The 25,199-nt window shown below is 40.3% G+C and overlaps 1 protein-coding gene across 2 annotated transcripts in view; it reads left to right on the forward strand.

The window, feature by feature from the left end:
* nlgn1 (neuroligin 1) overlaps positions 1–24,659 on the forward strand; it is a 151,017-nt gene extending 126,358 nt beyond the window's left edge. For both annotated transcript variants that reach the window (XM_036520790.1, XM_036520791.1), the window contains 3 exons: positions 18,986–19,198; positions 21,636–22,425; positions 23,747–24,659. In XM_036520790.1, the coding sequence (XP_036376683.1) occupies positions 18,986–19,198; positions 21,636–22,425; positions 23,747–24,566 (1,823 nt within the window). In that variant the 3' untranslated portion in view covers positions 24,567–24,659. The remainder of the gene's footprint in view (positions 1–18,985; positions 19,199–21,635; positions 22,426–23,746) is intronic.
* Positions 24,660–25,199: the final 540 nt, after the last annotated feature.

Raw genomic sequence — 25,199 nt, forward strand, 5'->3', positions numbered from 1 at the left:
GTGAGTGAAACCCACTGCAGTGATACAGATAAGCATCTGTTCAAACACATTCTGCAATGAGTGTCCCACTCAAAGGCTTGACCCTTCCACTGAACCTTTTGGCAAGGTTGCAGTTATGTAACCTGTAAAAAAGCATTAAAATAAGGACATAAAATGAATATAAGCAACAGAATAGTAAGCAACAGAATAAAGGCCCAACTGTTCAGGCCTTGGTTCTCCATTCTGATCTTTATGAAATTAAAAAATATGACCTTTTCTACTCCTTCTTTCCATTTTATATAAAAGGTTGTTGAATGGTGTAGGTCAGCAAGCATCACGAAATCATGTATCTGCCTTTCAGAGCTGTAACAGTGAAATAAGACTTTCATTCAATGACCTTGCTGGGAGAGTCAAATATGTTCCTATTTGAAAAGCCACCAGCGATGTCTGTGAATCCCTCTATTCTGATACAGAAACAGGTTGATTGTGGCGCTATGGATGTTCATTCACCTCCTGCAAATGAATTGTAATTGTCTGTGTCATCAATGTACACAGAAGACCCTTCAAAGGACTAGATCTCACTTCTGAGCAATTCTCCAGATTATTTAGTACCAACCATGTGTGCCTCTTGCATGCTGTAATGTAGCCTGTTCTCAACGATCCCACGGGATGGGAAGGACTTTTATTGGATGCTGTAGAGATGTGTTAGGGGCAAGCCATTCAGAAACAAGCGAATAGAGATGAGCACTACTGTAAATAGAGGCTAAGGTTCAGGCTTATCCCCAGAAAAGAGAAAAGGAATTGAGTATATACTGCAATGCCAATTGACCCATGTGGCCACATTGACAAAGCAGAGATGGAGCTGATTCAATAGCAAACAGAGACTGGGGGAGTGGCTTGCAGTGTGGCTGCACAGATTATAGCTATGCGGCATATTGTATTTGTATCAGGTTGGAGTATGTAATTTGGCTTGTCTTTGACAAGGGTCTTTGATACTTTTTTTCTTGTCAGTGGTAGTTTGCTGTTGTTGACAGCGGAATGTGTGCTATGTTCCCTTGTTGACAGGGCTCTCGTTTGTTGGACTGGTGTTCCCCGTGATACAAGCAAGTGTGCATGTCGCACTTTGTCCCCATGGCAGGGGCATGGGTTGTCTTGGTAACTAGGGTGTGTGAGGTGTGTCATTACAGTGGTCGGCATGTGAGCTGTGTTGTCATAGAGACCGGAACATGTCTGTTGTCCGGTGTCAGAGACAGGGGCATATGAGGTTTATTTCTTTAGTGACAGAGACAGCTGTGATTTTAAGTAGAGAATTGGTGGTGGGGGTGGGGGGGGGGGGGGTTTGGGGGGGTTGGATCTATCAGTCAGAGCTGTTATTCCCCAGGTGCTGTGGGGCAGGTTGCTCACTCAAGATGTTTGTCCTGTGATTAGATTTCTTATATGTCAGGTTTATCAAAACCAAGGACAGGAAGAAGTCAGTTCCATGAGATTTAATTGCATTTCTCAATCTAACATACCATCCAATAGAAGAAAAAAAATAGTTGAGACCACCTGCACTGTTTTGGGCTTGTTGTGCTATAGAGCAAATACAAAATAACCCCTGGGGTTAGTCAATATTTGTCCTTTGACTCACAATGAAATGCATGTGTCATTTTTTCCCTCTCAACCACAGTTTGGTGACTCACCAAAAACAAATGGGAGAAGAAATGCTGTTGGTGTTGAAGAAAGTAACATTTGCATTCATTTGTAAGTCAAAGTTAAGGACAGTGGAGGCGTTTACTGCTGTTGATTTGTTTTAGGGAAAGAGTATAACATTTTCATCCCGAATGACAGCCAGCTAACATATCACGGCATGTCTGGGAGTCTTTTGGATTTGCATAATGGAAAACAATGATGAAATGTATCAATAAAATGATGACAACTGTTGGAAGTGCATAATTTACACCCAAAACATGCATTGCATTGGAAAGCAGCACTTGCATTTCAAGAGCAAAGCCCTGCTTCCGTTACAAAAACCCAGCACAATCCCTTCCGTCCTTCAACATCCCCAAAAAAACATTTCATAAAATCATGCTGTCTGACATGTTAGCATAGTGAAATTTACCTTATTTTACCTTAAATGTATTGTATATCTCCTTTTTTATTTGTTTTGGTTAATTACTTACTGTCACAGCAGAATGTTTGATTATTTATTTATTTATTTATTTTTGCTCAGCATTTCAAATCATTTCCTCAAAGGCTGAATTCCTGTCAACTGTAGTTAAATCCCTCAATTTAGACGGTCTCAGCTTTTTCTTTTGTAGTATTTGTGTGTAGGCATATCTATAGCGGGATTACTTCCTTCTACACAGGGACTGAATGCGGTGACTCGGCACATCGAGGATTCAAATTTGGCTGAGCTTTATGGGGATTCGGGTGAGACAATGCCCTTTGCTGGTAAGGGATACAAAGTACTGTTGGAGCTGACACTGTCCTTTGACCAGAAAATACACCTTCAAGGCCCTTACACAAGCCAGGCCCGACGGTTCCGGTCGAAGAGCTTGCATATGCGGCCATAAACAAATGGCCTTTTGAAAATGCATTGCCGCTATAACAGTGCAGGAACTATTTTCTGCCTTTTAGGGAAAGTCTCCTGCCTGTACATTTTGCAGAGGCCCTGGCCTTTTCGAGTGCTGGTGGAAGGTATTGATGGAGAAAGCACTTGTCTGAAATGTCAGGTCGAAAGGCATTTCCTAGAGTGGACACGCAGGGTGAATCGCTGGCAGCTCTTGTGAGGCATGTCTGCGTTCCTGGTGCACCACATGTGTATGCTGGGAATCTTTCTCCACCAACGTTCAACACATTCATATTTAACTTTGCTGTGTCATGCCTTGAACAGCTGGGATAGTGCATCTCTATAGAGGCAACATCTGTCAACAGTGCAAAGCTACAACCTTCTGATGTCCGCAGCAAGCCTTGCAACTACAGGCTTCAAACAGACAGGTTTTTGAGGAGTTTATTGAACTGTGTATGCAGTTAATGGAAAAAGTTTGATTAGCTGTGTGGTTTCTCTCCCTGGTTGTTATTTGCAAATGTTTTGCAGTAGCTGGTCAGTGCCAGGTTCCCAGTCTCTGCTGCTGTTCTGTTGAGATTTTGATACTATTTACTGATTAGGCAATACCTCACAGTCCCAGGCTCTGTCCTGTGGATGGCTGCTCACATCTTCAAACTGGTCTGTGCAATCTCTGAGTTTGATTAAAAAAAAAAAAAACACATAATCTCTGTTCAGATATGATTCAGTATTCTGCATTATTATGAATTATATGGTAAAAGATGTTGATGACTGCTATATCATACCATTGCTAGATAATAAAAACTTGGTGAAATTATTAATTTAGTTCTGCAAAGGTACTGTTGCAAGTATTACAGGGTTTGCGAGTATGGGGATTGTAGCTCATGAACAATGTATATATCCACCAAAGTCTAAATATCAATCAGTCTAATTATTTCATTTGGCAACAAAATAATCAGATAAATAATAAAAATGCCACAGTCAGCTGTTAACACAGAATAGTGTCTGCTCATATTGCATGTGTAAAAATAGTTGCCATGAGTGCAAACAGTAGAGCTCACATTGTCCCTGCACTGAAAACAAAGATAAAAAATTCTCTCAAATGATGGATTTTGATACTGTTTTGTCTTTTGTCTGTGTTCAGCACTACCCAGTGCAGTTTTGATGAAGCTAACTATATTTTGAATATATACTGAAGCTAACTATATTTAAAAAAAAAAAAATATATATATATATATATATGTATATGTATATATATATATATATATATATATATATAATACACACACACACACACACACACAATGTGTGTGTGTGTATTGGCACAAGCGTCAATATTATTGTGTGGGCATATGAATACTTTAAATATAAATGTAAATTGTTTAAACTCACTTTGTGTGAGTGTGTGGCAGTGAACTGTGACATTCTGAAATCTGACAGGCTGAAAAAATGGCCACAGACGGCCAGTGTACCACTGTGACATGTGCTGAATTGCCTCCAGAGAGCTAATGTTGCCATGTTTAAGGGAAGAGGTTTAAATGTTTGCAAGGTTACGTAACATTTGTTCAAGGCATTTTGTGTGAGGTAAGCTCATTTTAGTATTGCTGAACTGAGTAACTCATTTGCTTTGGTATCTTGCACAACTGGTAACTAGGGTGTATCTTGGTATCTTGCACAATCCAGTGTGTAGGCTGTTATCCAGCCATCCTCAACACAGCACAGCAGTAACTTGAATTTACAATTAATCAGTTTGATTTTGTTGATTTTTTGTTCAATGTAAGCTGCAGTTGTAGCAGGAAAGATATTCTACTCACTAAACACCTCCATCCAATGATTGTGAAAAGCCCAGAAAAGTAGTCTGTGGCCCTGTAATCATAGGGACTGTTCAGTTCCTTTTTGATTCAACAGGGGTCGAGAGAATATGTATGTGTGTGTGTGTGTGTGTGTGTGTGTGTATGTGTGTGTGTCTGTCTGTCTGTCTGTGTGGTTTACGTAACCATTACTATTTAACATGTGCTTCCAATTAAAAAGTATAGCCTACATATTCTTAAATGCTTAATACATTTAAACAAAAACTTTCCCTTGATTTTATTTTCTTACTGATCCACCTAATTTTTCCTTAAGAAAAACCTAGAAAAATAAGTCATAACGGTTCACAATTATGTTACACATAGAAAACAAGTAGACATTCATTTATTCATTCATGTTATGAAGAGAGGTGATGTTATTATTCATCCAATAGCAAAGCATTGTGCTGGCATGCTCTGTGCACCCAGCATGAGATTATTGGCAAGTAGTCAGTAAAAAAATAAGATATGGAAGAAGTATGTTGAATTTATGCAATGGTGTCCGTTTCTTCTACATATTTGAAAGCTTTGAAAACATCTTTATTTGATGCATGTCAGATGAACCAGTTTGCACAGAATGATAGATCCCTGCCTGTCATTAGACGTCCTGCACAAAACACTACCTTAATTTTTCCCCTTTCTCTTTTCCTGTTTTCTATCTTTGATTGAATTGTTTTAGTTCCTCCAAGCATTTAAGACACAGCTAGAATTATGTTGCAATACAGAGCTGGAAAAAAGAGATTAGCTGGAAACCCCCTTGAGTCAACAGATTAATTCTTTAGGTTATTAGACAGGTGTATGCCTTCCTCCTTTCAGAGGCTCTTAATAGAGAAAATGCAATTTTCTCTTAATGATCCAATGGATAATGCAATTAGAACGTTCTCTTCACGTTTCTTATTTCCTAATCGTCAATCGTTGTGGCTGAGGGGAGCAGGGAGAAGGCCAGTTCCCAGTCCTCTTTTACGTGAATACAAATGTACCTCTTTCTTTTTTTCAGACTCCCTTTCCCATTATCATGTAGATATGCATTAGTTATTTCCAATTTCCACGGAAACGTGACCTTAGAAGGCTTTGACAGAAGTGAGTTATCCTTGCAAGCTGGCCTCTGTCTCCTCTGTGATTCTAATAAATGTTTGTCTTTCTGTGGTGCAAACTGGAAAGAGGTCTGGACCTCTGAGCCAAGGGCATGTAAACCCAGCATTGAATCTTCTGCCACCAGTGGGCTTGGCAGTGCCTCTTAGGCAGATCAACACCAGTCAAGCCTCTCCACCCACAAAGTGCCAGAAGTTTCTCAGCTCTCACACACTGGGGGGACATTAATCCAAGTTCTTTGAACACCAAGTCACAGAGAATGATAGTCTTCAGACAGAAGCTGTTGCTGTATGCTTTATACAAGCCACATCGTTCCTTGTTATGATTGGTGATCAAAGTGTTTACAGTAATTGTGTGTGTATGTCTTTGGAAATCATTGTCACTCAGTGTATTTCTTTGTAGCTCAGAACAAAGCAGTGACCTGCTATGTTGTCATTAGCAGCGTTGCTGTATGTTTACTCTGGTCAGCTGCATTGCTCTGACATGCAGTGCTCAGCTGTTCCATTTATGGTCAATGGTTTGGTTTGGTGCCATTTTCGAGTCCCTCTTGTGTATTCAAAGCATGCTTATCATTGACATCAGGCAGGAAGCGGCAGGCCTGCGGCCACAGAGTGGAATTGGTTGTAGCCTCCCTGTCGGTATACTTATACCAACAAAGATCTTGACATGCTCAGTGAAAGCCATGAGGTGGATCTAACAGTCAGGCTAATAGCCCCCTCACAACCATCCCTTGTAACATCCGTTGGAATGAGCTCACTGTACTCGCCTGTTAGATGTAGCTTAGCAAGGTCCAGCTTTTGTTGCATTGCCATTCCATACAGGAGGAAATATTTATGGGGCATCTGTTATGATGTTATTATGCCTCTATTTATCTAATTGATTCAGCACAGCTGAAGGTGAAACCATTTTATTTGGAACTCTCAAATAAAATTAACTGGGCTTGTTTGGAGCGGAACAGTTTTTATCTCCATTTTGCAGAAGTTGGTAGGAGTCGGAGTTGCAGTCAAAATGAACTTTGAGGCAGTGATTCAAACTGTGACCTTCGTAGTCCACCTGCAGATCACTTTTTATATTTTGTACCTATTCCTGTATTGTACGTCAGAAGCCATCCTTCCCTTATACAGTATTAGCTCAGTTCATTTATACTGTATAAGTGTGCAGCTGTTTTGCATACCAGGCATGGAGTTATTGTGTCTGAATGTCTAAACAAACACATTTGCTTGGTGAAATTTGCCTTGGCAGGCTTCTGAAGGGAACTTGGTGCTGGCCAATCTTAGTTTGAGAATTACAATATATAAAAAAGAAAAGAAAATATACGCCATCAGTGACACAGAAATCCTGGCAGTCCTGACTTTATCATCTGGATGCAGTGTGTATGATTCCCCACCACCCTCAATTTTATTTCACCATGATAATGCCAGGACAATTATCAAGATGTGCCAGCCCATGACAGCTAATACAAATGTGCTTTAACAAAGAATGGACTGTCTTGAAACCATAGTAATGCATATGAATTCTTCTGGAGGAAGCAATAAAATGAAACTTGCTGTGTTTTGAGTTTCTATGCCAAGGCCTCTCCACAGGCAGCAGTGTAAGCTGTTTGTGCATCTCACATATTAAGACAAGTTTGACAGCTGGTCCCAGAAGAAGGTCTCACTTTCTGTTTAAATTTTTAACAGCCTGCAATATTTTGGAATTTTCCAGCCGGGCTCTCACTCTTTGAGGTAGGCCCCTTGATGGTATAAAATTCATCACTGCAGTGCAACACTAATACAATTAAGCAGAGTTTGCAGAGCTTAAGTCATTTATGCTGTAGACACCTAATGAAAAATAAATAAATTATACAGCTGAAATTGGAAGCAAGAGGCATGTCCTTAATTCATGGGAATTTATTCTTAATATGTGATTTTCACTGAACAGTAGCCTGGGACGAATCAGGAGGGAATAGGATTTATGCATGTATCTTTCAAAAGTATTAGCAGTAATTTATTGTTATTTGTAAAATGTATTTGTGCAAATAAATAGTTTTGTATTATGTATATTTATGTATATTTAAAAAGTTGCTGCTGATGTTATTAATGTTGAGAAACAACCATTAAAACGGTTGCAGGTTCCTAATTTAGATGCAAATTCCAGGTAAAGAAAGAGAGGTGCACCTTTTATTTCATGTTAATAACAGAAGCCAGACAAACACTCACCAGTCTCGCAATCCAGTCAAGAGTGGATGTTGATATGTATAATAACACCCGCTCAACCGAATGCATCAGGACTCATCAAATTAAAGCACTTCTAAATATGGATGTACCTTTTTCTTTATAAAATAAAATGTAAATTTAGTAAAATATTTCATGAAACACATAAGAAGTTATTTTATTTGCAGAGTACATTTTCCTTTGTTAAGTATTTATTTTAAGAGGCTGTATTGCAGTCCCCATCATGTAAACCCTGTATTTTTAACTACACTAGAATACTATCTTGTATGGCCTACAGGTATGATACTGTTTTTATAAATATGTATAACTGCCAGGAAAGCTGCAGATTTTTTGTTAATGTCTGTACATTTTGAACTGCCAGAATATTCCATAATAAATATTTTTCGTCTTTCGTCTTTACGTCTTGCTCTCATCTGATTGAGAGAGATGCTGTTCTAATAAATGATGAAAATGGCAAAGCCTCAAGTTATATTATGCATAAATCTGTTTCACTAGAAACTCTTGGTTACTTTCAATTTAGTTTGTTCTGGGCTAATTCCAAATATAATTCCTTTGTTTCCTCCTTGTCACTCAAATGAGGCACTCTGACAAATGAAGATGAGTTATTCTGTTTCTTGCTGTGAATCTTGAAGAATTCACAATAACAAAAGCTCTATTTGAAAATGCCACTTGTAGGTTAACAAATAATGACAAGACACTATTTTTTGTATTAAGATCTGTTTGGTATGCATACATTTCACAAAGATGAATTGTGCCCCATCAGTTGAAAAGGACAACACAGAGGATTCAGAACCAAGAGCTCAAATGCATCATCAAATGAATTAGTCATGGACATGGTAATCTTATGTTTGGTTTTGGCATTGCAGCTGTCAATGTCAATCAGTTCTGTTTTCCAGTTGCTCTGCTTTTGATAAAAATAACTACGTGCAACAATATTTGGTCGTTTAGATAATATTAATACAACCTTAATACATCATTTATTGTAAATATTGCATCATGCACTTACCTCTTTGCAAATGACATGAATGGAAAGGTCTTGACAGTTTTCTCTGGAAGAAAACCGTTCCTACAGAGCTTTAAATTCAGCAGAGGGAATTACTGCCAATAGAAAAAAAAACATTGTTGGAAATTCAACAAATGTTTCATTATTGCAATTGTTTTAGGTTTACACTTACTTTTGAATGATACTTCAAAGCTTTGAAACACCCTGAGAAAGCTGGAGCAGGCCAGAATCGATGGTAGTCTAAACAGTGAAGAAAAATATGATCTACCAGGAAGAGTTCAGCAATGCTTCCAAATGTATGTATTTCTTACCCAGCAACCCTTCAGGGAAGGTTATGCAAAGCAGTGATTTCTCATCTGGAGGATGCACTAGACTGCTGACAGTGAGGCTTGGACCTTCTTCATTGGACAGTCATACCAGCTTGTTCAGAATGGGAGATTCCCACTCTGTAGAGACCAGCGTCTCAGCTGTTGGCATCAGACGTTACAGCTGTCAAGCACAGTTAACTGCTTTGGCCCCTGCGGTACCATTTGCTATTGTTACGGTACCTTTTTTTTCCCTCCTCGCTGACATCTCATTCCTTGTTTTCATGTTCCTCACCAAAGCATCTGGTGTCTTTCAGAAGATGACAGACAACACAATGAGAATTTAAGGCTCTTCGTTTCACAGGACCACAAATGAAGGGAGGCTTTAAATTAAAATGTAGTAATAAGTGGAATGCCAATTGAGGTGTAAAAGTCACATTTGGAGTGTCTGTATGGAGTCACTGGCACTGCCTATTAAATCTATATTTTCATAGATTTTCATGGTCATTATTGGTATTTTGTGAGTAGTGTAATTATATGCTATAATGCATAACGTGAACCTCCCACAGTAATCATTACCACGGCAAAGAGAATATCCATTTTGCTTGCAGATTAATGATCTATTTGCCTAAAAGATACCCTTCCACCATACTGATATGTTGGGATTTGTACTGAAGAGATGAAAAAGTGCCTTGTACAAGGGTACATCTGCAGCATTCTATCCAAGACCTGGCCCTCTTGCTCAATGTCTAGTATGGACTCTAACCATAACACTAGTGGAAGCCCCTAGACACGCTGTCCATTGCAACGTTCCCTCTGATTTGAATGAACATTCCTGAGATCTGTTTCTTCAATTACCAGCAGCCAGCAGCAGTGTGGCAGGGGTTGCCAGGTGCAGATTCTTATTTTGAGAAGAGAAAGGGTGGCTCTCTTACTCCCATTGTCACATGTGCCACGTTCTGGAAGATGGAAGACCTTCCCATTATGGCGTCCACCCTCTTTGGTATCAGGGGTGCCCAGAGGGGCTGCACATTGTCAGGGCCCCCGCTATGGGCAGTGTCCCTTGGCTTTGGAAATGGCAGTGGAAGGCTCAAAGCTGTACATGTCTCCACCCACTAAGCGAAAGGCAGCATCAGGCTTTTAATCAAACGGAACGTCCTTGAGTCAGAGGCGCCTTGGCAACAGTCCCACTCCATTCGGGGGCGGGCATAATGAGCAGTGCACTGGAGCTCTGGCTGAGGAGGTGACACTGAGCCAGCTGTGCGGTGCCTCTCATGGGACACCAGTGTAAAAACAGAGATTTCATGTTTTTACGTGTTTGTCTGTGGACACAGTGTGTTTTACGTGGACATGCTAATCTATGATGTGTTTCAGTTGAGGTGATGTAAGACAGTGGTCTGTAGTCAAAAAATAGTCTTAAGACAAAACCAAAGAACAGTGGGTACAGCTCAGTACTGCTGAGCCTAAAATAGAGACATGATGCAATTGGGCAAAGATCCCATTCTCTCCTGGTCTTTTGCCACCAGTACATCACAGATGCCTATCAGACATGTAGAGCTGTGGCTGTTCAGGGTCAGAGTTGTGCTTTCACTATATTAAAATCATTTGAGGCCATTTTTCAGCTTTTAGATTGACTTACTGGTAAGACATTGGTCAGTTGCCCCACTTCCAGTATATTGCTAATTTTAGACCTCCATGATTGACATTTGTAATTGAACATAAGTAGGGGAAATGAAACATTCTGAGAACGTCTTAAAGCTAATTTTCATTGAACTTCCCATGGAGCCTTTTTGACCAATTTTTGACCCCTGCATGTCCCACCCCACCTACCGCAGCATGCACACCTACGCATACATACGCTCATGCATACACACATGCACACACACATTGGCCATGGTCTGACCTTAACTTTTTATTGCTTGAAAATTAAAATGTAAATGAACATACCTTCAGATGTGTTAATCATTGGAGGCACTGTGTCACGCAGCGGTTGACTCAATTCCCTTCACTGGCAGGGCTCATTAAGATACCTAACCTGCCAGCTCCCAGCAGGTTTTTAAAGTCATTCCCTGTGCCTGGCAGAGAGACAGAGGCCAGCTCTCCTCTGACAGTTTTGGGATCAGTGTTACTATGCTATACAATCTTCAGTGTGTACCAGCCCTCTGTGAGGTGTCTGATCGGGGCTGCATTTATGCTGTTCATCTGACCAGTAACGATCAGGAACTTTTTGCTGGGTCACGCTGATTTATTTATATAATTAGATGGCAAACCCTGACAGGAAACCTGTATGTAACCCCAGATGCGCTCGTGCAGATTTTTTTTAAAAATTTGAAATAACATTACAGAAATGATGGTAATTGAGTCAAAAGAGGGGAAAGGTCACTTAGTCATTGCCATTATGTTACGGGTGAGTGTGACAGCCAAATGCAGATTCCATCTCATGGGCCATGTGGTGAATCGAAGGGCCTCACAGTTCACATGTAAACCATTTTAGATGCTTCATTCTGTCAGGGAAAAAAACTCCCCATGGTGACTCCTCATGCTCTGTCCAATTACAGTATTTCCCACTTATGGCCAAAGTGCGAGTTTTAAATCCACACATCTCTGTGGGGAGAGATTGCTCTTTTGCTCTCCGTAAATGATGGAATTCCCACCTTTTTAAACACAGGGACAATGTGGTTGGAAATTTCATGCTCCAGTAATGATATTTTTTTCATTAGAATTCAATCTAGAGTGTCTAATTACAGGCGAAATAAGGAATGCCTTGGCGGTTTGTGAAACAGCTTAATCACAGGCTTTACAAAAGCAAAGCAGTCATTAAGTTTTCCTGCAATGGCTGCGCTTCGACACAAATGGTGCCTGGGCTAACTAATAAACGGCTGCACCTAGCAACTTGATGGGGCCATTTATTCCAGGACCCCAGCACATAACAAGCTGGAGTAAATGACCTGTGTTAGTGCAATGCCATTTGTTTTAAGGGGGCTTACACAAAGTAGCGTGTGTATGTGCTTGACAAGGCATTTATACCAAATACAAGTTCTTTTGTTTGTAGAATGCAATTTGTTTTGATATGCACAACAGCACATGGAGAAATAATGTGGGGAAGAGAAGAAAAGACCATTTTTACTTACAGTATTTTTTGAGCATGGTTTAATTTTCATCTTGCCTTGGCAGAAACATAGATCTGCAGTAACCATAGAATATTTACCATATATCTTTACTCATTTTACTCTGTGAGGTGCATATTATGCTTATAGGCCTGTTGTGACTACTTGTTCATAATGGGCAAAGGTTTTGGAGAGCAAATCTTTTGACAATCCACACTTATTGCACATGGAGAGTGCATATGCCTGATAATAGGTTTTTGAGATGTTACACTGTTAGATTTATTAGTATGGAAGCACAGAAGAGTTAGAGCTATATGGTAAGATAGCTTTGCTAACTGCCCATGTGGGGAGAATGATTAGTAACAATTTCTGCAGAGGAGTTTTCTTAAGAAATAGGGTCTCATTGGTATCTCCATGTGGTAATATAAAACTGCTTGTGATCAAACACTCATTTTGTGTTTCCATTCCTGTCGACACATCCATTATGTGGACTTACTGGAGTGGAATAAATGTGGGGCAAGAGTTTGCATTTGCTTTCATTACTCCTCTCTGTATCGTTCACAGCTGGGACAGAATGTAATTATGACAAGTCCACTCAACACAACAATCATTATCCAGATCTGCAGAGATATTATATGTTATACACAGTGTATATATAAAAAATTTCATTCTGATTTGATCATTGATACAACACTGTAACGGTAGCAAGTCTGAGTTTTAGATGTCCAACTCATGTTTGGAACACAGCAGATTATGCTATGAACTGAACATTGTATGTTTTATGATTTGTTTATATCTATGTGTATAGCAGTGTTTTACACTGTTCCAGGATATTGGATTCACATGTGAGCTTTGTGGGCTTAAAAAGGACAGCACAGACATGTTTGGCTAATTGATGTATGAATGCACTTAAAATGCAAAATCCAAGTCATGGGTGCTATATTGTAATCTATTCTGTTGTTTTGTTCTCAGAATAAAGCAATTCCTTAAATAACTTGGTATTAATAAAAGGCATTATTATTTTGTTTATTTACCAGAGAGTCGTATTCAGTAGTTTTCTGATAGTAGATTAATTTACGAGCTACACTGGCAGGATACATCCAGTGTAGTTCATGGCATGAAAGCAGTAAGAACAAGGTCATAGGTAAAGAGCAGCTGTTAAACAGATTTCACATATCAAGGATAAAGCATCAAGATGAGAATCAGTGCAGAGATGTAACCATACAATCGAAGCTGGTGTAAATATACATAAAATTGGTGGGCAACCAGAGGCTGCCAAACAGAGAGAGTGTTGTGTTATATATTATTCTTGTGGGTGTCCTACATGTGATACCAATGCATTTTAAATGCTTTCAGATAGTGAACTGTAGACTCCATTGTACATGCAGCAGTTGCACTTCATCATTACATATTCATGCAGTATGTAGCGATTGTCTCCCAGCAGTGTATAAAAATAGTTTTCCCAAAAAGCTGCTTGCTGTGAATGGTGCTTTTGGGGTAGTTGTGTGGTGATGTAGCATTGCATAAGGCATACAGGGGAAATGATAGGGATTGCATGCACATATTCTGCCCTAGGGCAGAAGTATTCATTAGCGACTCTTAAATTGCCACATTTCAAAGAATTAAATTTGGGAAGAGGACTGTCAAGTCAAATCCCTGCTGCATAATGAGAAATCTTGCATTTGCTAACCTTGCTCTAATAGCCTGGAGCCAAAGTGCATAACACTTTGGGGGAAATGCACAGAGCTCAAAAGAGGGGAAGAAATGTACCTGCATGTGATGGCATTGGAATAAGGATAGAGAACAAGGAAGGGTGCAGTGATAGTAATGGCCACATGGGGTGTCCTTTCCTCAGCTGTCTTGAACCCTTGAGCACTGCATTTCAGCAGACGTTTTGGTTACAAATCACAGGAATAAATTACCTCTCTCTCTTGGATGTCACATAAAATAATAAGGCTTTATGTCTAACAATGTAGTTATTGATTGCTGTGACCGATATCACGTCGGTAACAAGCGGCTGCTTTATTCAGCTCCTGAGAAACAGACCTTATTTTCCTCTGCGGCAATTATTAGCACACATCTTATTTTCGGCAAAGGATAATGCATTTTGTCTAAGAAGCCAGTCCTTTGAGGATGCTGGGCATGGCTTAGTAGGTGGGGATATGAATGGATTGCTGCTAAAGTGTTGTGAATATTTTGAGGGGCACACTGTGAAAAGGATCATTGTTTCCAGCTGGATGTGAAAACAGACTGAACGAGCAAATAAAGCACCACACGTTAGGGCAATGTTTCTTTTTGTGAAGCACCAAGTGCCAAATGTTGAAACAGATCATTTCAAGGACTTGCCAAGCTCTGTTTCTTCAGTCTGTCTCTTCACCTTGAATGGAGCCAGGGATAATACTGCTTTGACAGTTTTCACATTACATGGGGGATCCCATTTTCCATCAGTTTCTTCTGTCTCTCTCTCTTTTTCTTCCTCCCTCTCTCCCTCTTTCTCCATGTGCTCTTCCAGCTGAAACGGAGATTCATTTATCATATTTTCTCTTCGCTGGTGTACAGAGAGAAATGATTAAAATACATGACACTTGGACCGCATCTCCGCTTCTTTTATTTAGTGGTGAATACAAATGTGTTGTTCTGGGGATAAGTGCCTTTTTTCTCCCCTCTCAGGATTTTTGTTACAAGTTTTGCCTTTCTTTGCAATCTTCTGACAAAGGTTGCTGTGATGCATTGAGTACAAGCTCATCATTATTGGAGAGTTTTCAGATATATCCCATACCACATGTAAGAGGTACCTGCAAATGCAGTATATTTTTCTCCAGAGTATTTTCCATTAGTATATTGATCTGTGATGTAGGGTAGGTTGACAATTTGGATGGAGTTGAGTTAAGGGGTTCTCCGCGTAACACTAACCTCCACTTTTCTCTCACATTATTTAATGAGAGGATTAAATGAGTAGATTCAACGTGACCATTGAAATTGCATTGAGGCAGAGAGGAGTTTATATGAAAGATGCAAGGCTCTGTTTCATTTTCCTTCCTTTTCACTGACCTCTGACAGCAGTGGGTGAAATGAGTTTTACTGACCCTGGCCAGATTCTCAGACATAGCTTCTCAAAAAAAAAAAGGCTCCTTCAACAGACTGAAGACATGAGGAATGATGTTTAATCCATAGACATTGTTTGTGAGCTGCAATGTGTATGTGGCGCACCGCAGTGAAAAAAATCTTTCGAGCATTTCGTTCATTAAAACTGGCACAAAATGCACCATGTCCATCAATGTTAACCTGTTGAAACAGTGTGTATCTGCTTCGATGAGGAACTCATATGATGATGGTGAAGAGATCTTAGAAGAAATTTTCAAAGGAGCAGGCCTGTGCATTTCAAGTGAATTGCATCTTGGAATGATTCATATGTTTCCATGAGACGTAGGCGACGGTTCTTGGTAATCGGCCAAAGCAACAGGGTAAAGCCACTGCAGCTGTCCCCTGTGATACCTAGGCATTGTTATTAGTGAAAGTAATTTTTTCTTTTGTGTTGATACAAATGCTACCTTGTAAACAAAGAAATAATGGTGGGACAGGCACAAGGCACCGCATTGACTCATGCAGCTTAAGTGTCCCAGTTAAACTGCCTGATGGTCCATGATGACTTTTGCAACAAGACGGATGACCGTGTGCTCCTACTCATGTGGGAACGGATGATATATTACACACAGGATGTATGTCTCCGGCAAGCAGCTGTCAACCAACTTTCATCGCAAGCCCCGGCTGTTTGTTCCCAGTGACCAGGATTGTGCTGGTTTCTGATGAGAAGAACACGCTCCCTTTTCAAATAGGGAGAAAGGGGAGGCATTTGCTCTCAGTAATGGAACTGCTTGGAAAAATCTGGTCTTCTACCAGCTTGCACATCAGCAGTTGGGACTCTGGCACCTAATTGCTAATCATTTCTGAATGTGTATGTGGTTGCTTTCGGGTGATTGGCCTTTGCCATAACAGACAAATCTGCAAGGAATGGGAAATCACAAAGCTTTTAGCTGTTACAACTCTTAATATGCATTCTCCAGAAAGCGGTCATGTATTCTGAACCAAACACAGTGGTGAGCTGTGCATCCAGCTCTTATAGAGTGTAACAGTACGAATGCCCGGTAATCAGGCAAAGCCATAAGGTGCACCAAGTGGGCTGATTCTGACACATATATTGTGATCATCAGGAAATTTCAAGTTAAGTAGAGGTGAGGGGGTGAGAGAAGCTGTTTAAATGACAGGCTTTAAAATTGATGTACACAGGGAATAACATACTCTCTAGCATGTGAATTCCCAAGTAATCGTCATTTTAGAATGGAAATCAAAGTTGAGGGGAAAGGGAATTGCTATTAAACAGCTCTGCTGGTGCTCCTCAAGGCTATTTTGATTTAATCAGTCATATTTCACAGAAGACATGTAATATATGAGTACAAATTTCTCTGCAGTCTTACTATTCCTTAATTGAAAAACACAAATATGGAATAGCCATAAGATGAGGAGGCAATGTTTCAGTTTGTAATTATGTGGGGGAATTGCAAGGATATCGTAACATTTGTTGCACTGCTTAGCCTACTGCTTACAGAAAAACTGCATGCTTGTCCCAGAAAAGTGAAGACAGTAACATGTTAGTAAATCCTGTTTGATAATTCTACCTCTTATGATTACATATTACTGTTTTCACACAGCATGTTACTGTTTTGCTCAAAAACATACAATTATAAGAGTATTTGTACATCTTGTGGATTTGAATTACTGTTACTAGGTCTCTAAACTAAATAGCAAATTACCTTTTAGAGTAATTGCATAAAAGATTAATAACCTAATAATTTTGACATGGCTTTCACAATTATTTGGAATAAAACTGCTTTCCAGAACCAATTTCAAGCGCGACTTAGGAGATGTTGCATAACATTTTAAACGTAAGCAGTTCTGTCAAAACTTATCCTAAAAATGTGACACTGTTCCTGCATTAGCTCTGCAAATAAGCCTCCAGTTTCAATAAATATTGTAATCAGACTCCATTTCGTTTGTCGAGGAAAGTTAGACCAGGTGTAACCCCCATAGTATAAATGCCCAGCACAGCAGGGTCCCTCAGCTTCAGGAGTGGATAAGTGCAACAATTAATGAATGTTTACAATGCTTTAGTTGAAATTCACTCTCTGTTTCTCTGAGAAAGTGCTGTCCAGATGACTGCACTGATAGTGTATTAGCATAGCAGTTGACTGGGTGTTCATTATGCTGATTCAGGAAAGTACCACAGTTGAAAACACTCACCCCATCCCCCCCACCCTTAGGGGTGCTCCACTGCTGTGATGGGTACATGCTTGACACATGCATGTTATTGCAGAGTTAATCAGGCGCTGCAGACATGGCTCCAAGTGTTGCTGTGATGTAGATCCATGGAACCAGCATTTATTTTACCCCTTTTAAACATGCTCTGCTTTCAACAGTGCCACACCCTTGGGTCTAGAATCCAAAACTGAAAAATGGCTTTGAAGCAACTGTTAATGTGTGTCAAGTCCCATTCATCATGGGTACTGCACGTAGGTGGTACAATACTAGGCCCTTAGCATGAAGTAGGGGATATTAGAATAATAGCAGAAAATGTGTCATGGGTTTAAATGAATATTGTTGCTTCATTTAAGAGCTTTGAATTTGCTGATAAATGCAGGAAAGTTCAAATTCATCTCACTGTGTGTAGGTTTTTGACATGTCGTGACATGGCTTAAGTCATGCATGTGTAGTGGTTCTTAAAAGAAATGAGTAACAAGATAACACTCAGAATATTTTTTTTTTTCAATATTGCAATATTTCCTTAAATCCATCACAAAACACCTGTTCGTCCTTTTTTAAATTCTCTTGTTGACAAATAATTGTCTCCTCCTGTATTAAAATCCTTTTGCAATATGTCGTCTTTGGTACTGCACTGCTGTTTTTGATGCACAGCTTATTCATGCGATTCAGTGAACAGTTGTTCAGTTGGGGGATCTGAACAGTGCTGAGCCGAACTACTCTGTTCAGGCTGTTTGTTTTGCGAGCATGGCTGACGACAACTGCTTGATCAGAATATCACACTGTTAAGGTACTTTTGCTGATTAGAGTGTTCATGTACAGCACTGTGCAAACTGCATCCTTAATCCTTTTGTGACCAGTAATTTCTACTGTGCGTAATTGTTGAAAAAAAAAATTATTTATTCATGTTCAGATTTTAACTTTCGTTTTCTATGAACTCTACAAGAGAGAGAGTTAAGAAATAAAAAGAAGCATATTAGGTTATCTATACATGACTGCCTTTTATTATTTTTCCATAAAATGTTTTATGTAGTATGGATTTGGATCTGTCTGCTCTAAAATTGAATTTCTGGAATTATATTTTGCGTATCGTACCCTAAATTGACTTTATGGAGTAATAACTCCTGTTTTACTGCACAAAATTATTAAATGCACAAGCTTGTTGGTTTTGCACATTCAAGTAGGCAATGCTCAGCCTTTTCTGCTGCCAGCAATGTTTAAGTTCATTTTTAGATGTGAAGTTTTTTTAAGAACTGATCAGTGCATCAGCAGAGGCATTACAGTGATTTAGATAAATGGAACTTTGCACATTTAAATGGTTTTATTCCCATAATAAAACTTAACACAAAGTTTTGAAGAAGTAACCTAATAAAACTCTAATTCAATGTTTCTCTGTACTGGCAGGGCTGGTTCTTTGGTGACAGCCTTTAGAAAGCAGGGATAAAGTGGTGTTTGCCATAAAACGAAACAAGGGAACATAAAAAATTAAGCATAACAATATCAATCTCTACTTTATTAACTGAAACAACAAAGAGTATTGACCTATTCTCTGTTTTTGTTTTCTTCTCTTCGCAGGTTTTTTAAGCACTGGTGACCAAGCAGCAAAAGGAAACTATGGTCTTCTGGATCAAATCCAAGCCCTGCGCTGGACTAGTGAAAACATTGCTTTCTTTGGGGGTGACCCATTACGCATAACTGTTTTCGGATCAGGGGCTGGCGCCTCCTGTGTCAATCTCTTGACCTTGTCCCATTATTCTGAAGGTAACCGTTGGAGCAATTCAACCAAAGGTATAATGCAGGTTGCAACTTTTGACAATTTTGGTGTCTGCATGCCACTGCCGTGAGTGTTGGATTTGACATGAGCTGTTGGTTTGAAGAGACACAGGCGATGTGTTGTTCTTTAATGGCTGCTTCAGATGCTTTTTTCTTATTCTTTTTTTTGCTGCTGCTGTTCCTTTTTCTGACCAGTTTGCATGATCACAGTGGCGCACGCTCTCTGTAGAAGTATTTCATTGTGGACTTATGAACGTCACAGACAGACCTCCTCCAGGGAATTACCCTGGAATTATCCTCTCCATTTCAGAAAAAGTCAATCTGTCAATACTTCTGGAGATTAGAAAGGGGAAAGAACAAATTGCAATATAGAGTATATTTGGCTGAAAGGTTCCCGGTGTGACGGGAATTCATTTCTGTGCCCCTTTCTCGCGGGACAGCTGATAATTATGTGTCCGACACCTTAAACAAGGAGCAGAATTTGAGCTGGTGATGCCTGTTTCAGAATTCTTATATCTTAAAAAAGGAACTGCATGGATGTCGCTTAAGAGATAAAAACATTCTGTATCGCATGCATGATCCAAAATTGTCAAAGCATCAAGGTCACAAGGATATTTCTTGAATTCATGACTTTTATCAGTCCATGTCAGTTTGTTTGTCTTTCACCTCTCCCCTCAGTAGTTTAATGTTGGATGGCCAGGAAAGCACTTTAGAATTTGGTTAGATGTATTTTACCTTTAATGGCATAGTGTACCTGTTTTACTATATTGTGCCACCTTCACATGACCTTTTACAAGCCCATTGCACCTGGCAGTTAATGATATACCAGTACCAAAAAGAATCATGATTTATTTCTTGGGCATCGCTTTCCAGTATGCTGAATTTGATATCAACATGATAAACACAGGCGGATCATGTAGCAACATGCTCCAAAAATATGTTCACCATTGCTTGTGACGTTGGATTCTTGATTAGTATGGAGTATTTTCTTTTTGAGGCCACCATTATGGAACAGTATTATTTGTCTACAGTGATGGTTTTCGACAGATGTGCTTGTGGTGCCATGATGAAGGCTGAGTCTTGATAAGCATGCCATCTCACAGTTAGCTGAAAGGAATATCATTATTCCACATGGGTTCATCACCTGAAGACTTCCACTGCTCCAGCTGCTGAATATGCATTGTTTTCTGTACCTTCCTTTTGCAATAAAAACATTTCTGACAGAGGGTACCTAATTGCTGATCATCAGAAATGATCTTTTGTTCTTCCAAAGCAGCATGAAACAGATACCCATCAAAATGCCTCAGTGGTTGAAGCTTGCCTGTATTATTTGAAAACAAATTATGGCTCATTATATTTTTGAAAATATGAGCTTAATGATGTTAGTGTGAGCTGAGTTTTTTGCTGTATGAGGACAGCATAGAAAGGACTGTGTTTTACAATTTTGGCTGCATTTTTTCTTGGATGAATCTTATCAACACAGCCCTCAACCTCCGTTTTGTGATCTGCAAAAATACATCCCAAGTGCTGCAGGACATGATATACTTGAGGTCCCATGGGTTGTCATGGTAACACAGTGTAGCACTCTTTACTTTATCCATTTCCACCTTGCTGCTCTTTCTGCATGGTTCCTGCTAATCTATGGTAGCATGTGAATTGTCGGTGTCATCAGTTTAAGTCATAAAGGATTTATATTTCTCTGCTGTGTCCATAGACACAAAATGATTACCACTCCTGTGTGGATGGTTATTTTTACAGTTGTATACATGTACGCAAATATATATGTTTATACAGTGTATAACCTCTTCAGAGATTTCTAATTAATATCACTTCATTTCAGAGCATATACATCAATATCATTGTAAAGACCAAAATTGTGTGAGGTGAAATATTTCATTTCTAGAGAAGCCAATTGGAATGGAATTATATTCTATATTTATGCACATTTTGGTTAAATTATTTAACTGGCTTCTTCCCGAGATTTTTTTGTACATTTGCTCTTCCACATATTTGGAAATGCCACTGCTGTTAATTAGGAAATAATTGATTATCTGGATGCAATTAAAACTGTGCATGTGCACAAACAGCTGTACACTCAATTAAACTTCATAATAGTGCTTCGTTCACAGTGCTTCATCCACAACGAAATGTGTTGTTTACTGTTCCATTTGTAATTACCAGTTTATCAAATGATTACATCAGTCTCCCCGGATGATTGATAATCTTATCTTGGCATGTGACTGGCTCAGCTTTCTCACATTCATCTGTGTCTGAGTGTGTCTCCATTGTACATCAGCCGGGAGAACACAGGGATTTAATTTGTGGGTCATGCTGAATGTGATTCATGCTGAATGTGAGTGTGCTCCTCTTAGAATCATGTTACTGTCTGTGATTGTGATGCTTTCTGAAAGGTGTGCACTGTTAAAGGCTTGTTTTGTTTTGCTCCCTGTAGGACTTTTTCAGAGGGCTATAGCGCAGAGTGGCACTGCTCTATCCAGCTGGGCTGTCAGCTTTCAGCCGGCAAAATATGCCCGGATGCTGGCCAAGAAGGTGGGCTGCAACCTGAAGGACACAGTGGACTTGGTGGATTGCCTTCAAAAGAAACACTACAAGGAGCTGGTGGACCAGGACATCCAACCGGCCCGGTATCACATTGCATTTGGGCCTGTCATCGATGGCGACGTGATTCCCGACGACCCACAGATTCTGATGGAGCAAGGGGAGTTCCTTAACTATGACATCATGCTGGGGGTCAACCAAGGGGAGGGCTTAAAGTTTGTGGAGCTCATTGTGGACAACGAGAATGGTGTGCAGGCTAACGATTTTGACTACGCTGTCTCCAGCTTTGTGGATGATTTGTACGGCTACCCTGAAGGCAAAGACATCCTGAGGGAGACCATCAAATTCATGTACACGGACTGGGCCGACCGTCACAACCCGGAGACACGGAGGAAGACACTGCTTGCCCTCTTCACTGACCACCAGTGGGTTGCCCCCGCAGTGGCTACTGCCGACCTGCACTCCAGCTTCGGGTCGCCCACTTACTTCTATGCCTTCTACCACCACTGCCAGACGGAGCAGGTGCCGCCCTGGGCAGATGCTGCTCACGGTGACGAGATCCCCTACGTCTTTGGGCTGCCCATGATCGGCCCCACCGAGCTTTTCCCCTGCAACTTCTCCAAGAATGATGTCATGCTCAGCGCTGTGGTGATGACTTACTGGACGAACTTTGCCAAAACGGGGTGAGTCCACAGTGCAGTAAATATGTGTGTCTTATGCCTTCTTTATTGATCTCTTGTATACCCCAACATATCCAAAATTCCATTTACCCAGGAGTAATGAACTGTTAAGTGACCACTAGTCCTCAATTATGTATGTCAGAAATAGAGCCATCAATAAAGACTATACTATAGTAATAATGCAAGGCCTTAGTCATCAATTGGATCAGTTCTTTGATAGTATATACTTGCAGGATTGATTGACTGATTCATTCAGTCCTTCATTCATGCATTTATTGATTAATTGGTTCATTGAGATTCATGTAGATCGATTCATCAATTTATTCATTGATTGACAGACAAGAATCACATTGGCATCCTATCATGTCAAATACCAAAATGTGGGTACGTGGAAAACATTGGTAATGAAGTACACCTACAGTCTGTTAATGGTCAGTTTAACAAATATAATCATGGATAGACGTAAATCCATAATTTACATGACCTTGGTTGATTTAAGTGATTAGTTGGAACAAAATACAGCACACATTGAGGAAGTTTCAGGAGCACTAATTTACACAATTGTAATTTATTTTTTATTGTCATTTGATTTTGTCATTGTGTACAGCTTACCCATTTCATTCATACTGTTGTTCTGGATTGAAAAATGCCCTGCTAACTAGAACCTGTGTGCTATAGCTCATATTTTAGCAATTTTTTTGTTCTGCCTTAACTTTCTTTAAAAACTGCACCATTAGGATCAGTAAAGATCTCTTGATAATTCCTCTCCATATATAAAATCATTTTATTTAATTGCTCTGGGATCTTAAATGACATTGCATTTAATACTGTGTTTATTTTATTTTGGTATAGGATGTGTATGGGCCTGAATAGAATTGTAGAAGGTTGGGGCAATCCATATACATATGCATACTGTATCCTGCACTCTGAAATAATATTCAAATCTATTCAGTTGTTAGGCATTTCTAATGCACTCCGAAAGCAAATTAAGTCCTTCCTTGAGTTATGCTTAAGCATGTACATATGTGTGTGATTGTTCTTTGGAGGGCAGTGAATGACAATAGCCATTTCCCTGCTACACATTCCCTGAACCCACGGGGGCCATTGGGACACTAATGATGTACATACATAACACTGAATGGTCTTATAACAGAGGGCAGCTGTGAGATTTATGCTGCCATTTTGCATGGTAAAGTCAGTTTATGATGTGTTCTGACTTGTTCCATATGCCATTCTTGAACAAAGGTGCATATCATACAGAAATAAGTGCACATCCTTCATTCTGCAGTGGTTTTCCCATACTAAAATCCCTCTTCCCTTCCAGTGACCCCAATCAACCAGTCCCTCAGGACACTAAATTTATCCACACCAAGCCCAACCGCTTTGAGGAAGTGGCCTGGACCCGCTACAACCAGAAGGACCAGCTGTACTTGCACATTGGCCTGAAGCCTCGTGTTAAGGAGCACTACCGTGCCAACAAGGTCAACCTGTGGCTGGAGCTGGTCCCTCACCTGCACAGCCTCAACGAGGTCACCCAGATCATCTCCACCACCACGAAGGTCCCCCCTCCAGAGGTTACCCCGAGGACACCAAAGAAGATCCCTGTGAACACCAAGCGGCCTAACCCCACGCCCTTCCCCACCGAGAACCAGGACAGCCAGAACCAGCCCTTCCTGGTGGACCAGAGGGACTACTCCACCGAGCTGAGTGTCACTATAGCAGTGGGGGCTTCCCTGCTCTTCCTCAACATCCTGGCCTTTGCCGCGCTCTACTACAAGAAGGACAAGAGGAGGCACGACGTGCATCGGCGATGTAGCCCCCAGCGCAGCACTGCCAATGACCTGGCCCACACCCAGGAGGAGGAAATCATGTCCCTGCAGATGAAGCACACTGACCTAGACCACGAGTGTGATGCCATCCATCCGCACGAGGTGGTTCTGAGAACTGCCTGTCCACCAGACTACACGTTGGCCATGAGGCGATCCCCTGACGACATCCCCCTCATGACCCCCAACACTATCACTATGATCCCCAATGCGATGGCCGGGATTCAGTCCCTGCATCCGTTCAACACCTTCTCCAGCGGACAGAACAACACCCTGCCTCACCCCCACCCCCATTCACATTCGACGACCAGGGTATAGCCAGCGGGAGGATGGTGCAAGCTCACTTGTACAAGAGAGTCAACAAAGTGGGAACTCAGAACACTCCCCCTCCTGTAAAACATCGTAGGGAACCTGGGGGGGTCCTGTTAAAAGGGAAGGGTTGAAGGGGAAAAATATTGTTTTATAAAAAAGATAATATTAACAACAAAAATAGCGAAAATTAAAACAAACAAAAAAAAAAACACAAAAAAACTGAAGGATGCTTTTTTGTCTCTGGCATCCTTACAAAACTAGAGGTCAAGTTTTCAATTACAGATTTCTCTGTAAGGATCCTGTCTGAGAAAAAAAAAAAAGAAGAAGAAAGCAAGGAGGAGGGAAAGCCAGGGAGAGGGATGTGGCTTGAGAATTAGAGGAAATGCAGTGTTTTGCTGAGGCACTGGATAATAGACTCTGTCCTAAGCCAAGAGTAGATGCCTCTCTTCAGATTTGGGCACGTAATACCGTACAAAACGAAGCATTGTTAAGATGATATATTAAAAACAAAAAAAGGAAAACTGTTCAAGAATATGCACAAAGGAGACATTCACAAGATGTCTTGGATTCTTTTCCTCAATTTATTTTTTGGGAACAGTTTTATTGTACAGAACCTATTTACATATCTAGATATGTACA

The sequence above is a fragment of the Megalops cyprinoides genome, chromosome 2 (assembly GCF_013368585.1).
Source record: "Megalops cyprinoides isolate fMegCyp1 chromosome 2, fMegCyp1.pri, whole genome shotgun sequence".
NCBI classification, from domain to species: domain Eukaryota; kingdom Metazoa; phylum Chordata; class Actinopteri; order Elopiformes; family Megalopidae; genus Megalops; species Megalops cyprinoides.